Source organism: Pygoscelis adeliae, unplaced genomic scaffold, assembly GCF_000699105.1.
Source record: "Pygoscelis adeliae isolate BGI_AS28 unplaced genomic scaffold, ASM69910v1 Scaffold294, whole genome shotgun sequence".
Taxonomy (NCBI): Eukaryota; Metazoa; Chordata; class Aves; order Sphenisciformes; family Spheniscidae; genus Pygoscelis; species Pygoscelis adeliae.
Genome location: NW_008824722.1, coordinates 1913503 through 1926424, shown reverse-complemented (window position 1 = coordinate 1926424; position 12922 = coordinate 1913503). Strand labels below are relative to the sequence as shown.

Sequence of the window (12922 nt, the reverse complement as noted above, 5' to 3'; positions counted from 1 at the left end):
TCTTGGAACAGCTGTTGTAGTTTTCTGCCCAGTTTTCTAAGCTGAAGTTCTAGGGAATTAAAAAAACGCTTTTGAATAGACGCTGTGGAGGTGCTGCAGCCTACCAATAATAATACTTAGTACCCTGGGGAATAATTAATGTAGCTCCATGACTTCCTTTCTAACAGCATTAGGTTATTTCCACGTACAGAGCAGGAAACTAAGACGTGGAAAAAGAGGTAGAGTTGGTTAAAACTGTGAAGGAAGCCACTGATGCTAGCAGCCTTTGGGCTGCTGGTTGCACCTCAGGTTAATGACAGCAGATGCCAAACTGCCTAAACCAGTGCAAAGTTCTGGATATGGCGTCTCCAGGTTTTATTGGAGAACGTGGATGCCATATTGGGTCATCAGAAGTGAATGCTGGAAGTGCTACTAGCCTATACTCCATCACAACCCCTTGCCACAAATTATGAAAGATAGGAATGACATTTTTAGTGGCCTTTGCAGTGGGCTCTGCCAAGTCCCGTGCTCCCAGGACTGAAATTAGTAGCTGAGTGGTATCTTGTGATGGCCAACAAGTGTGCGCTGCCCCGTCTGGCTGTGGCCTGTTCAGAATAGCTGGGCATCCAGCAATGGGTGCCATGGTGAAATAGGTGCACAGAGGTGATAAAGTGGGGAGGGTCCCTGGAGCCTCAGCAGCGCTGAAGCTGTGACAGAGCCTGTGACTCACAAGACGTGGCCATCCCGAGTGTGGTGGCCTGACTTCTGTGCTGAGGCCACGCAGGGGCCAAGCCTTACAGAGTGAAGAGCACCAGGTGGATGTGCCCAGTCACAAGACACTGGTCTCGTGGTCCAGCACTACTGGATCTCTCAGTCCTCATCGTGGCTCTGAGTTGGGAAGCAAGCAATGAAAGCAGAGAAAGTCTAGTATGTCTGTTCCCAGAAACTCCATGCTGATAGCACAGTCCCAGCAATGAACACAGCCTGTTGGTTGCCTGGAGTGAGCCGAGGGCACAAAGCTTTTTGTTCTCTGTTAGCTCTTAAGCATTTAAAACCTCAGGAATTCCTGACTCCCAAACGAAAGGAGGGTGGAGGGACTGGTGGTGGGCTACAGGAAAGACTCATTGCTGACAACTGCTTCTCATTTTAGGGCAGTTTCCTAGCAGCTTTGTGGAACCTGTGGATATTCCCCCTTTGAAGCAGGGAGAAAAACTGTTTGTTTGTACCAGTGACTTCACATCTCAAGAGCCAGGGAGCTTGTCATTGCAGAGAGGTAATCGCCATTCCCTTCTTTTGCTTTGCATCTCATAACCTTCACCTGTCCTTCCAGAAGCATGAACCTAGTCATAGAATCCTGCCTAGAGTGGCAGGAGAGACAGGGAATTTCCTAATACCTCATGACATGGGTCATGTCAAATCCACCATGGCCCTTTGGGCTTCTGGCACTCTGATACTGGTTTTTCATGATCTATCATTACTCTTGAAACTCCAAATATTGTAGTCATGTGATCATAGTAAACTTAGAGCTGCCTTTTAACTGCCTTCCAATCCCCAAATCTTAGACTTGCATTTGGGGGAGAAATGAAACCTTTGGTGCACCTTCATGGCTTAGCAGCCAAAACTGTGTATCTTAGGTATGTGTGTGCAAGAGGCTGCCGATGCTTCGTGCCTTACCTCCATTCTGTGCTCTTGTGGATCCCCAACACACACTGCGCTCTGTGCAGAGTGCCAGACCTTACCCACAGCCAGGAAGGACACGGACAGGCAGGAATAAGAGGTGGGAAGCAATCATGAGGGCAGTTTTGAACTGGTGTGTCTCATTCCCTGCAGGAGACCTGGTGATCCTGGGCGGGTCCCTGGCCTCCAGCTGGCTCCAGGGCCGAAGCAGCTGGGGTTCCAAGGGCTTTTTCCCCTCATCATGTGTGCGGGAGCTGTGCCTTTCAGTTTGGAGCCGTCAGCTGTCCCAGAGTGCTCTCCTGGAGGTGCCTGCCTACTCACTGGGCCAAGCCCGGGCCCTGATGGACCTGTCTGCTCAGCTGGAGGAAGAACTGGACTTCAGGGAAGGGGACATAATCAACATTGTTGGTGTCCCAGAGCCTGGCTGGTTTGAAGGCGAGCTCAGAGGCCGCAGGGGCATCTTCCCAGAGGGTTTTGTGGAACTGCTTACTCCTCTGCGAGCACCAGGAACCTCAGTGGATCCAGAGCCCACAGGGACTTGTGACACCAATGGGACAGTGGAGATGCCCCCCAAGGAGGAGGAGGAGCCAGGGAGCACCTATGGTGTTGCCCTCTATCAGTTCCAAGCCCTGGAGTCCAAGGAACTGGATTTTGATGTGGGTGACAGGATTCGGATCATAGGCATTCTGGAGGATGGGTGGCTGGAGGGGGAACTGAGAGGGAAACGCGGCATCTTTCCACACAGATTTGTGAGGCTGGAAGCCTCTGAGCCTTGCAGGGAAAAGGTGGATGCTGGGGATCCCCAAGGTGGAGGCAGCTGTGGAGTCACTGTCCATCAAGACGCAGAAAGCACCTGCTCTGAAGCTCTTCCTTTGCCAGGGAAAGATGGAAGGGAAAAGGAGGATGGCTCGGCTGCACACTCTGAGCCTGACACCATTTTGTCTCACATGGCGGGGAGAACAGAGGGTCATCCTGGCACAGATTTGGAACAGCATCAGGCCTTTCCTGGCACTGGACACCAAGGGCCACATCCCAAAGGCACAGCAGACTCCCTACCCTTTGACTGCACAAAGACGGTCAATGGCCTTCTCCCTGCTGCTCAGCTGCTTCCCCAAAAGGGCAACAGGCCTGGCCAGGCAGGTGAGTTGGAGCCTGGGGGGACCATTTCAGCCTCCCCAGGAAACTCAGAAACTCACACCCTGCCTGAGCATGATGGAGACACTCCCACTGTGCCCCCACAGGCTCCCCGCTCCCCCCCAGATCCTTGCAGGAGCCAGGCGATTTCTTCTCCTAACAGCTGGGCGGCATCCAAACCCCAGGAGAGCCGGAGCAGCGCCCAGGACCTGGACGATTGGGTGGACGGTCAACAGGAGAAGTCCAAACCTTGTTCCTCCAGCTTGGGAGGTGCCCAGGTGGGCCTGGACACGTGGGCTGGGAGCTGGGGGGAATGCTGCCCGCTCGCAGCGCAGGGGGACGGCTGCACAGACCTTGACTCCAAACTGACAGAGCAGCTGGCGCAGTTTGAGAAGAGTCTGACAACTACTGGTGCTGAGCAGGACAAGGTCTCACGACACTTCTCTATCTTGGACTACAGCTCTGAGAAGGACATTGTCCGTGGGTCTCCTGAGTGTGCCCCCCACACCAGGCAGCCAGAGAGGAGGAAGGCCCTGAGGCCACCCCCTCCTCGGCCCAGCAGCCTTGCGACAACCCCCGTGCACACGCTGGGTGGCCAGGTGTCCAAAGGCAGGTCTCTGTCCTTCTCGGTGAAGCCCTCCCGGCCTGCACCCCGGCCTCCGTCAAGCAACCAGCGGAGGAGTGTGGCCCCTCCACAGCTTCAGCCCAGCGCCCAGGAGCAGCGGGCAGAGGAGGGACGTGAGGGCTTGGCACAGGCAGGATCAGCTTCCCCCCACTCCATTCTGCTGACGAGGATTGGCGAGGTGGAGCGAGACCTGGATGCTTACGGCAAGACCCGCGCTGAACTAAGCCTGATGCTGGAGGAGCAGCAAGATGAGCTGGTGAGAGCGGAGACCCTGGAAAACCTTGATTTCTGTGACTCCAACATCGAGAGCCTCAGCGTGGAGCTGCAGGAGCTGAGAGGTGAGTCTGCAGCAGTGTGGGATGGGGGTGCATCAGGGGGACAGCTGGCCCCTGCTGCGTACAGGCATTGTTGGAGCCAGCCTTTTATTTCCTTCTTTAATTCCTGATTTTGGTCGTTTTGTAAGCATTATTGCAGTACAAGTCATCATGATTTTGCCTTGGAGAACCACAGTGCCATTCTCTGGACATCCCTCGGCCCTGGCCTTCCCCACCCCCTTTTCCTTCCAACTCTCCCATCTCCTCTTCCAGCCCCACTGTACATCCAGAGCCCTCATCTGATCCATTCCCAGTGTGTCTTTGCTCTCAAGCAAAAACACAGCTGCTGCAGGTTCAACCTCCCTGCCTCACCCACTCTTAGCTGTAGGGGAGTGAGCAGCAGCTTCAGAGTGGCTTTGCTGATGGTCCTGCAGTTGAGATCTGAGTTGATGTCTGTGACGTGCCTGCCCTCAGCCTGTCAGGGCGCTGGGTTTCCTGCAGTTTCTGCTCTCGTAGTGATACAGACCTTTGGGGACTTGTCACTCAAATCAGAGGGGATGCACAGAAGGGTGCTGAACCTGGCCTGGGAGTGGGGAGGGTTAGTGGGCAAAAAGTAAAGCCTGCTCCTGTGCTCCTGCTGTCCATGGAGTCCAGAATTTCAGGACAGGAGAATGACGCTGCACTGTTGGTATCAGCAACAAAGAGCTTTAAATTGCAGCATGTCTGTAGCCAAAAAGATGGCTTTTGTCCTTGCAGCCCCTAAAAATTACTCAGGGAGGAGAAATTTGCCCTGTTTCTATCAGCACATTTGGGCTCCGAAACCCAAAGATGCCATATAAAGATCAGTGCTGTTAATTACGTTATACTTGGTATTACAGTAGACAAAATGGAAAGACGGGACCACGTACATCTCCCACAGTCCCTTCCCCAGCTTCTCCCAGGAGCTCTGACACTGTAGTTCTGTTATCAAAACCCACGGTGTGCAGGAAATGTGGGCACTGCACGCGGGAGGTGGAGTGAAATGCCAACTCCTGCCTGGGGATTACTCACTCTGACTTCATTGCCTCCATCCTCCCACTGCTTAATCAGTGCTGGGGAGCCCAGGCGCTCTGCTGCAGGATCGCATCTGATGCAGAGCACATGGGAATGAAGGCTGATATGGGTGCACCAGGGAAACAGGGTGACAAACAGCCTCCACGTCAGTGGCGTGCAAGAGGGATGCTTGGAAGGAGGCTTAGAGGATTTGAGGCTAGATGAAACAACTTGAAGGTAGGAAGAGGAAGATCTAGGCTGGATCAAGGGGAATTTTCTTACGGGATAGGTCTTGCTGGGAAATGTCTCCTACCGTCCCAGTGCTTCCTGACAGAGGACAGCTCCTGTGGAACCCATGCCCTGTTGGTTACCGGAACTGGAAGTTTTAGGCAGGAACTAACACACTATCCTGAGACATCCTACCTGTCAAGTTATCCCCTTAGTAGTCTTAGGGGATTTTTTGCCACTTCGAGAAACCTGAGAATCTATAAGTAGCCTCTCTGGTCCTATGATAAAGATGTGCCCTACCCAAGCTCTGCTGCATCCCTCCTGCCACATCCGAGTGTGGCCAGAGAGCATGTCTCAGGCTTGCTAGACCAGCTTCAGTGCAGCAGGCCAGATCAGTAATGCATTGGCTCAGCAATATGTGTTTGCACCATGCCTCAGGCGTGACTTCTGCCTTGCCATGGTTAGGGGAACATGGAGGCACGCAGGAGGGAGAAAAGCTTTCCCTAAGCATTGACCAGCAACCAAAGTAGGGCTGGTGCAGTCTTGGGGGAGCCCAGGCCCTTGATGTGTCCTTTGGGGAGCCAAAGGAAGAGCAGAAAGTGTGTGGTTTTCTAAAACACACATTTAAAATCTGCAGGTTGCTTCTTTGTATGTCTCGCGTGCACACTGGGGGTTTCACTGATCACCAGGCTTGGGCAGGATTAGTGCTTGCCCTCCTGCAGTTGGAGTAGGAGGGTCCATTGGTTTTACTTTTGTCTTCTACCAGCTGGGAGCATTGGCTGTGCATACCTAACAAGTGGTGCAAGAACCTGAGACATGGATGATATGCATGGACTCTCCTGCTTTCTGTCTAGGGCATGTTGTGGTCGTCTCTTGGTTTCTCATAGGAGCTCCTGTATTTGGTATGGAAAACTGGGAATATGTTGCGCCCTGCAGCGAGAGGAGTGTGTGTTTCTAAAGTGTCCTGGAAACTTACATTGCGTGTTGGCAGTGGACTCCGTAACCCAGATAGTCCCTTCAAGCTTGTTCCTATCAGCGGGGGGGACCAGCCATTCGCCTTGGAGCAGGGAACCAGGCAGCTGTGGCTGGATGGCACTGCACAGGCACTGCTCAGGGATGCTCTGTTGCGCAGGGAGCTGCTTATCTCCAGCTCTTCCCAGGACCTGTGGATGAGGGCCGGGAAAAAGGTGGGCTCAGCATCAGGTTTGAGCCAGGGGCAGCCTGAAGGCCTCAGTTTCCCCCAGCAAGGTGTGGAGCACAGCCCAGCCTCTGCTAGACCGCGTCATTTAGCCTCCATGCTGGCGGGAGCCTGAAGGCAGGGGAAGGAGATCTGGTATCCCATCTCTGGTCTGTGGCTTCCTGTGGTCTCACATGCTGTTTCCCTTCCCTGAGGACGTTGGTCTTGGGGCAGGGCCTCCGCATGCTCCAGTGCCCTCCTTTTCCCTGCCTCTGAGCCACCTGTTGAGAGGCTTTGGCAAAGCTGCGGAGCCGGTTTGGGCGGTGAGAGCCTGCCCAGCCCGGCCTCCCTTCTTGGGGCTGGTTACTGATTACTTTGGGCAGCAGGTGGAGGAGGCCAGGGCTGGCAGTGATTGGGCCCGCGCCTCTTCATACCCTTGCTGGCTGGTTTCAGGAAGCAGTGCCTGCGTTTCACTTGGGACAGGAGCGCTGGAGCAGAGCAGAGAAGCGGCGTCAGCTCGGGCTTGGGCTCAGAGAGCAGATAGCAAAGGGAGTCAGCACCTGCGCCACACCCCGACAGGACTATGTGCACTTATCCCAGCACGAAACACGGTGTGGAGGATCCGAGGCAGGAGCCACAGCTCCTGGGCTGGGAACATGAGGACTGCTGTGCTGTGCGGAGAGAGGATGTGGCTGGGGTGGCCACGCTGCATGGTGAGGCTCGCTGCAATGACAGACCCAGGGCGAGCAGGCAGTACCCGGGCTGCCGGAGAGCAGACAACAGCTGGGATGGTTACGGGAGAGGGGAGGGCATCTCGGTGGACCGACGGAGCATGAATGGAGACTGTGGAGGTTTTTGGAAGGGAGATAGCCAGTACGCAGACTGCAGGAGAGTAGACTGTGCTTGGGAAGGCAAAAGCCAGGATAGAGAGGGTAGAAACTATAGAGTGTATGAGAGGGAGGGTGTTCAATACAGAGGCTGCAGTTCTGAGATAAGAGAAGGGCGGTACAGACAGGACAGAGTACCTGGGCAGTATAGGGAGGGGGGAAGGCAGTATGGAGACGATAGGGGCCCTGGAGACTATAGGGAGGGGGGAAGGTGGTATCAGGAAGACAGAGCTCCTAGGGACTACAGTGAGCATGAAAGACGTTATGGGGAAAAGGAAAGGTGCTATAGGCAGGGGAGGGATGCTGGGGAGTATAGGGAGGGGAGAAGGCAGTATAGAGAGGATGGAGGCAATCAAGTATATAGGGAAGGGGAAAGGTGGTATAGAGAGGATGGAGGCTCTGGGGCATATAGAGAGCAGGAAAGGCAGTATATAGGTGTTAGGGACCATGTAGACCAAGAAGACATTGAGCAGCACAGGCAGCCCAAAGCCCATGTCATGGACCACAGCAGTCTGTACAGAGGTTGTGAAGCCCCTGCATTTGTGGACTGGTCCTCAGGAGGTGGTAGCGTAAGCCTGGGGTCAGGCACCTGCTACACACAGTCCAAGATGCAGGACATGGACTATGACGGCCATGGGGAGCTGGAAGGAGCAGCCCCAGGGCCCAAGATGCCAGCCAGGAGCAGTGGCGGAGCAGAGCGCTCAAGGGTACGCGCGGGCCGGCCAGACTGGAGCCAGGTCTGGGAGCAGGAGGCCGAGGAAGCAAACAGGGTGGGCTCTGTGCTGCAGCGAAACAGCTTCTACAGACGGACGGCTCCCAGCGCCCTGCGGCACTCGGAGTTTGTGCAGACCAGGAAGGAGAAGCGAGGTATGCGGGGAAATGCTGGGCAGTTGCCTCGGGTGTGCCTTCGCCCTGCCCTGACGCCAGGGCAGAACCAGGGCTCTGGCACAGGCGGGTGGCCGGCACAGCAGGGCTCTCGTGGGAAACCCTGGAGCTTGCCGAAATGGGCATCATCGTCATTATCCCTCTGTACAGTCACCTACGTGTCCTGCCAGGGCTCTTGCTCCCATTTCGCGGAGGCCCAGGTGGGAGGGAAGCCCAGGCAGCACAGACCCACGGCTCACTGCTGTCCTTTTGGTCGCTCCTCCATCTGTGCCCCGAGTGTTTTGGGTACACCCTAAAACCTGTCGCCTTGATTTGCCTGCTCTCTCAGGGCCCCAAGGAGGTTCCTCATGGGGGAAAGGGTGAGGTGCTGGGGTTATTCCCACTGCCTGTTCTACTTTTATAATCCATCATGAACAGATTCAGTGTGTAAGAACCAAATCCTGACCCCCCAGAGGGCGAGTATGGCAGCAGTTCACAGGCAGCACAAAGCAGGAAATAGGAGAAGTTGTTGTTGTAGCACTCGGACAGACACAGAGGACAAGTACTTGTAGTTGCGTGGTTACACATGGGCAGGACACCAGGGCACCTGCGCGTTGGGGGGCTGTTGCAGATGGGAATGATACCTCCTGCATCGCCAGCCCCTCAGTACCGGAGTGGTCCCTTGCCCGTGCCACAGCAGTTGCATGTCCTGGGTCCCCGAGCCATCCCTGGGTCTCCAGTCCCATCAACCGGCACCCTGGAGCTAGAGAGATACCAAAGCTGGAGGGCTCAGGCTGTCTTGGCATGAGCAGAATTGTCCCATTGGCACCATGGCTGGGACAGAGTCAGCTGCAGACAGCTTTGTGGGGCTCGTTGTTGCAAGGATATTAGTGTGTGTTGGGGAAGGGACAGCAAGGTGGTGGGGTCTGGGCAGAGGGAGTGAAAGAGCACTTCTTGGTGGACTGGCCTCCCCATTGGGCAGCCGTGTGCTTGAAAACCTGTTTGCTTCTGCGCCCTTTCTGCCAGCGTCTGTCTCAGGCACATGTGTGAACTCTCCATGAATGGGGGTTGAAACGCAGAGGAAAACCGCACCTCCGTGCAGCGGCAGAAGTGGCAGAGCTGGAGGCTGTGGCTGCCTGTCAGCTTAAACAGCATGCAATCTGTCCTCTGGAGGTATTTGATTAAGCAGGCTCCCCCGGCTGCATTTTTGTGCTTTCAGCTGCCGTGGTAGGGTGGGACTTTGCTCGGCTGTGTCCCCAGGGCGAGGGAAGGGAGAGGCTTTGCAGTGCCAGGATGTCCAAAGGGCAGCGTGGAAGCTAGGACGAGACAGGAGCAGAGTGGGGAGGGAGCCTTAGGAGTCCGGACCACTGCTGGCCTGGCTGGCTTTTGCAACAGCAGAGGGGACAGACTGCAGTGCTGGGCGAGAGCCTTCACTCCTCTGATGTTAAATGAGACGCTGTGTACACCCACGCTTGCGCGGGGAGGGGGTGCTGGATTTTTTTCCCCGCTGTGGCAGGCTCAGGGGCGGGGGAGCAGCTGCAGGAGGTGCAGGGCAGGATGCCCTCGCCATCAGGGCCAGTGTCCCACAGCAGGAAGGGGAGGAGGAAGGCCCCAGGCATTTTGTAACACTGTCTGTCCATCCTGTGGCCCATTTCTGGCTGCAGTTCCCTGTTACATTCCTCCTCCTGCCCTGCTGGGGCACAGCGTTGGACCAACAACAGCCCTCCTTGGCAAATACGCTTTGCTGCCATAGCTGCCTCAATGTAAGACCTCACCAGCACCAGCACCTCTTTGCTGCCTCATTGTAAGACCTCAACAGCACCTGGGAGCCTCCCCAAAAGCCCTCCCATCGTCCTTGGTGGCAGACACCCTCCTGTCCAGCTGACAGAAAAAAAGTCTGCTCTGTTTTTCCCTCTGTGTGTGCTCCAGGCGCCTTCTCTAACGCTGCCTGCCTCTCTTCCAGGTTCCTCCACAGAGTAACAGAATTTAGGGCTTGAAAGCCCCGTTAGAGATGACATGGCCTAATTTTTTCCATAGGCGGGGTTATTAAACTTCTTACAGATTTCTCTGCAGTGCAGCCCAGTGACAGCTACTTGGTTAGACCATCGCTTCTGGGATGAGACTCAGATGTGTCTGCCTGCCACATCAACAGGAGAACCCTCCTGTCATAGCTTTGCTGCTTAGTCACCATCACTCTTACATGTTTTGCATGCTAATGTGTTGCATTTCAGCTCTGAACCCCAACCTTTTTCTACTAAATTAGAGCTTTTTAGTGATGGTATTTTCTTCTCAGGCAGGTACTGTAATTAATTTTTCAGTCTTCAGTTCTTTGTAGTGAATAGTCTTAAAATACTCCTGGCAAAGTCTCACAGGAAGACCTTTCAGTGTTTGTTTTTTCTGACCATTGCTCATTCTTCAGTTCATACTCTTTTAAAATAGTGGACTTCATAGCTGCGTGAGGCGTTCTGGGTGGGTGTCAGCACTTGCTTGCACAGAGGTTTACTTTGCTGCGCTCTTGTGCCCTTGTCCGAGGACCCCAGTCTGCCTCTGCAGCACTCAGGGAACTCCTACTGAGTTTTGGCTGACTCGAGCAGAAGCATTACTCCCCAGAATACAGTCCTACATGTGGCTGCATTTCTTGTCCCCACTAATACATTAATGCATTTGTCTGCATTAAACCTCCTTGGTTTGAATAATTCCATCTTATTCAGGATACCTTGGGTCACTCAGTGACTCATATGCCTCATCTTTATTTGCGAACCTGTTGAATCAATGTTCAGTTTTCTACATGACAGCAGTGATTTTCCATTTACTTTAAAAATATTATATAGGATCAACTCAAAATGCAGTCCCTGGAGAATCTCATTAGGAATGTCTTCTTTTCTGGATATTCTCCACTGGTAATGGGTTTCTGAGGTGCCAGTTAGCAAGATCTTATTTCTGCTTTTTAGATGGAAAGAAACATTTATTGTATAATTCTGTCTTTTCACCAAACTTACCAAAAATTTTACTATTTCTGCTTACTTGTGGGATTGCGTTATTGAAAGGGTGGAAATAAAATTCTATTATAAAGTAGCATTTTATTTCTTCATTTAAAAAATGAAAATTGAATTCTTAATTCTGCCATCCATGGATTTTTCTTGGTATCTTTCTTCTCATTTTTCTGTACTTCAAATTTCCTGGTCAGTTGTCTATTATCTGTTTTTCTATATTCATTCATTCATTTATTTATATTAAATAATAGAAATAATATAAATGTTGCCTTTATTGAAGCACAGACCTAGGACAGGTTTTTCATCAATATTGTTCTCTTTCTTGATTACATAACCATGTTTTTTGGATTATCTATTTAAAACATCCTTTTAAAGAACTTCCAGCTTTCATTCTTTTTTCCATCAGTGTTTTTGCTCACAGTCACTTTTGTTGATCCTCTACCTCAGCTTTGGAAGGGTTAGCTCTTTGCAGACCATCATATTACTTCACTTTTTTCTGCGTCACAGGTTGGGACCATCCCCTGTTCACGCTGAATGCGGTGGGGCTGTGCTGGGATGATGGTTGTAATCTTACCTTGTACAGAGATGTCCCCACCAAGCCGGCTCTACTAGAAACATCTTTGAGATGTTAAGCTGTTCCGGTGGCCCTGGAAACGTGCCCCCATCTGCTCCTGTTCAGGTCATTTTTGTGGTTTGTGTGGATTTATCTCCCGCTCCTTGGTCTCAGGACTCTGCCAATGCCAGTGGCTGAATCCACTTCTGAAGCTGAAGGCTGAAGTCCTCTTTTGCCATGGCACCTCTCTGCTGCACCTCCCGCTTCCTCCTAAGGAGCAATGAGACACTGAATATATCCAGTCTGTTGCTTTTGGAGCAGTGGATATATTCTGTTGCAGGCTTATTATCAATGTCCAGAGTGAGAGTTTTCACCCCGGCCAGATCTTGGTCCTGGCAGAGAGTTTAGCCTTTCGCTCAGATTAATTATTCCCTGCCCTAGTTTCATCCCCTCTCTTCTCATGGTAGGCAGTGGCTCCTCCCCTCCTGGCGTCCACATACTTCAAATATTTGCAGCTGGTTTGTTTTGTCCTGAGTCACTGCTTGACTCTGCTGAGCTGTGAGCCTGGGGCTGGGCTTGCCTCGCAGGTGGGTGCAGCTCCAGTCAGAGATTCGTGCTTACCGAGCCGGAGCGGGGGATTGGCCTCAGCGCTGATGTGCAGCACGTCCCTCTTCAGATTGCGTTAGCAGCCTGGGCGCCCTATGAGGCTGCACCGTGCTGCAAAGGATGCTGGCAGGTGAGCCCCGGCGAGGAAGAGTTGGGGGGCAATGCAGCCCTTTGGCTGAGCCCCCCAGCCTGTGTGTGATGGGCTTGCATCCCGCTGGATCTGGTCTTCATGGGTCAACTCTGCTTCCGGAATGGGGCAGGGAGTGTTGTGTGTGTGCTCCCGCTAGGAGGTTGGGTAATAAGAATTAGAAGTTTTCGTTCATTGGAAGAAAGTCGTTGAAAGTGGTATTTCTGAGATGAGCAGGATGAGCCGTGTGATTGCAATATTAAATCATGGCTTCCACGGGAAGGGCAGAGGTGGGAGTGTGATCCCTCCTGACACTTCGCTGCCAGGGGCTGGGTTATGAGTTGGTGTTGAATCTCCCATGCGTCAGCAGGCAAACTAGCAAAGCTCAAAAGCAGGTGCTCCTGGGAGGCTGTCACAGACCATCAAACCAATCCAGAGAGCCAAGGACTTGTCGCAAATTCACCAAAGGGCATAGAGAAAATGATGTTGTTAGAGGGTTTAATTTAGAGAGGCAGATTGCAGAGCCTTTAGAGGGAGATTTAGTTTAAATTTAATTTAATTTAATTTAGAGAGAGATTGCAACCTAGAAGAGAACAAAATTTGAGTGTCTGAAAACTGTGATTGAGAACATTGTTTTTGGAAATGTATTTCTGAATGCCCGTTTGGCATCTGTGTCATGGGTAAACATGAACTTGTCACTGGATTGGAATTTGGTGGCTTCGTTAG

The 12922-nt window shown here is 52.8% G+C and overlaps 1 protein-coding gene across 1 annotated transcript in view; it reads left to right on the top strand.

The window, feature by feature from the left end:
- DNMBP (dynamin binding protein) overlaps nt 1-12922 on the top strand; it is a 28808-nt gene that overhangs the window by 2936 nt on the left and 12950 nt on the right. Inside the window, 2 exon segments of the mRNA XM_009323319.1 lie at nt 1130-1252; nt 1810-3753. Of these exon segments, the coding sequence (XP_009321594.1) occupies nt 1130-1252; nt 1810-3753 (2067 nt within the window).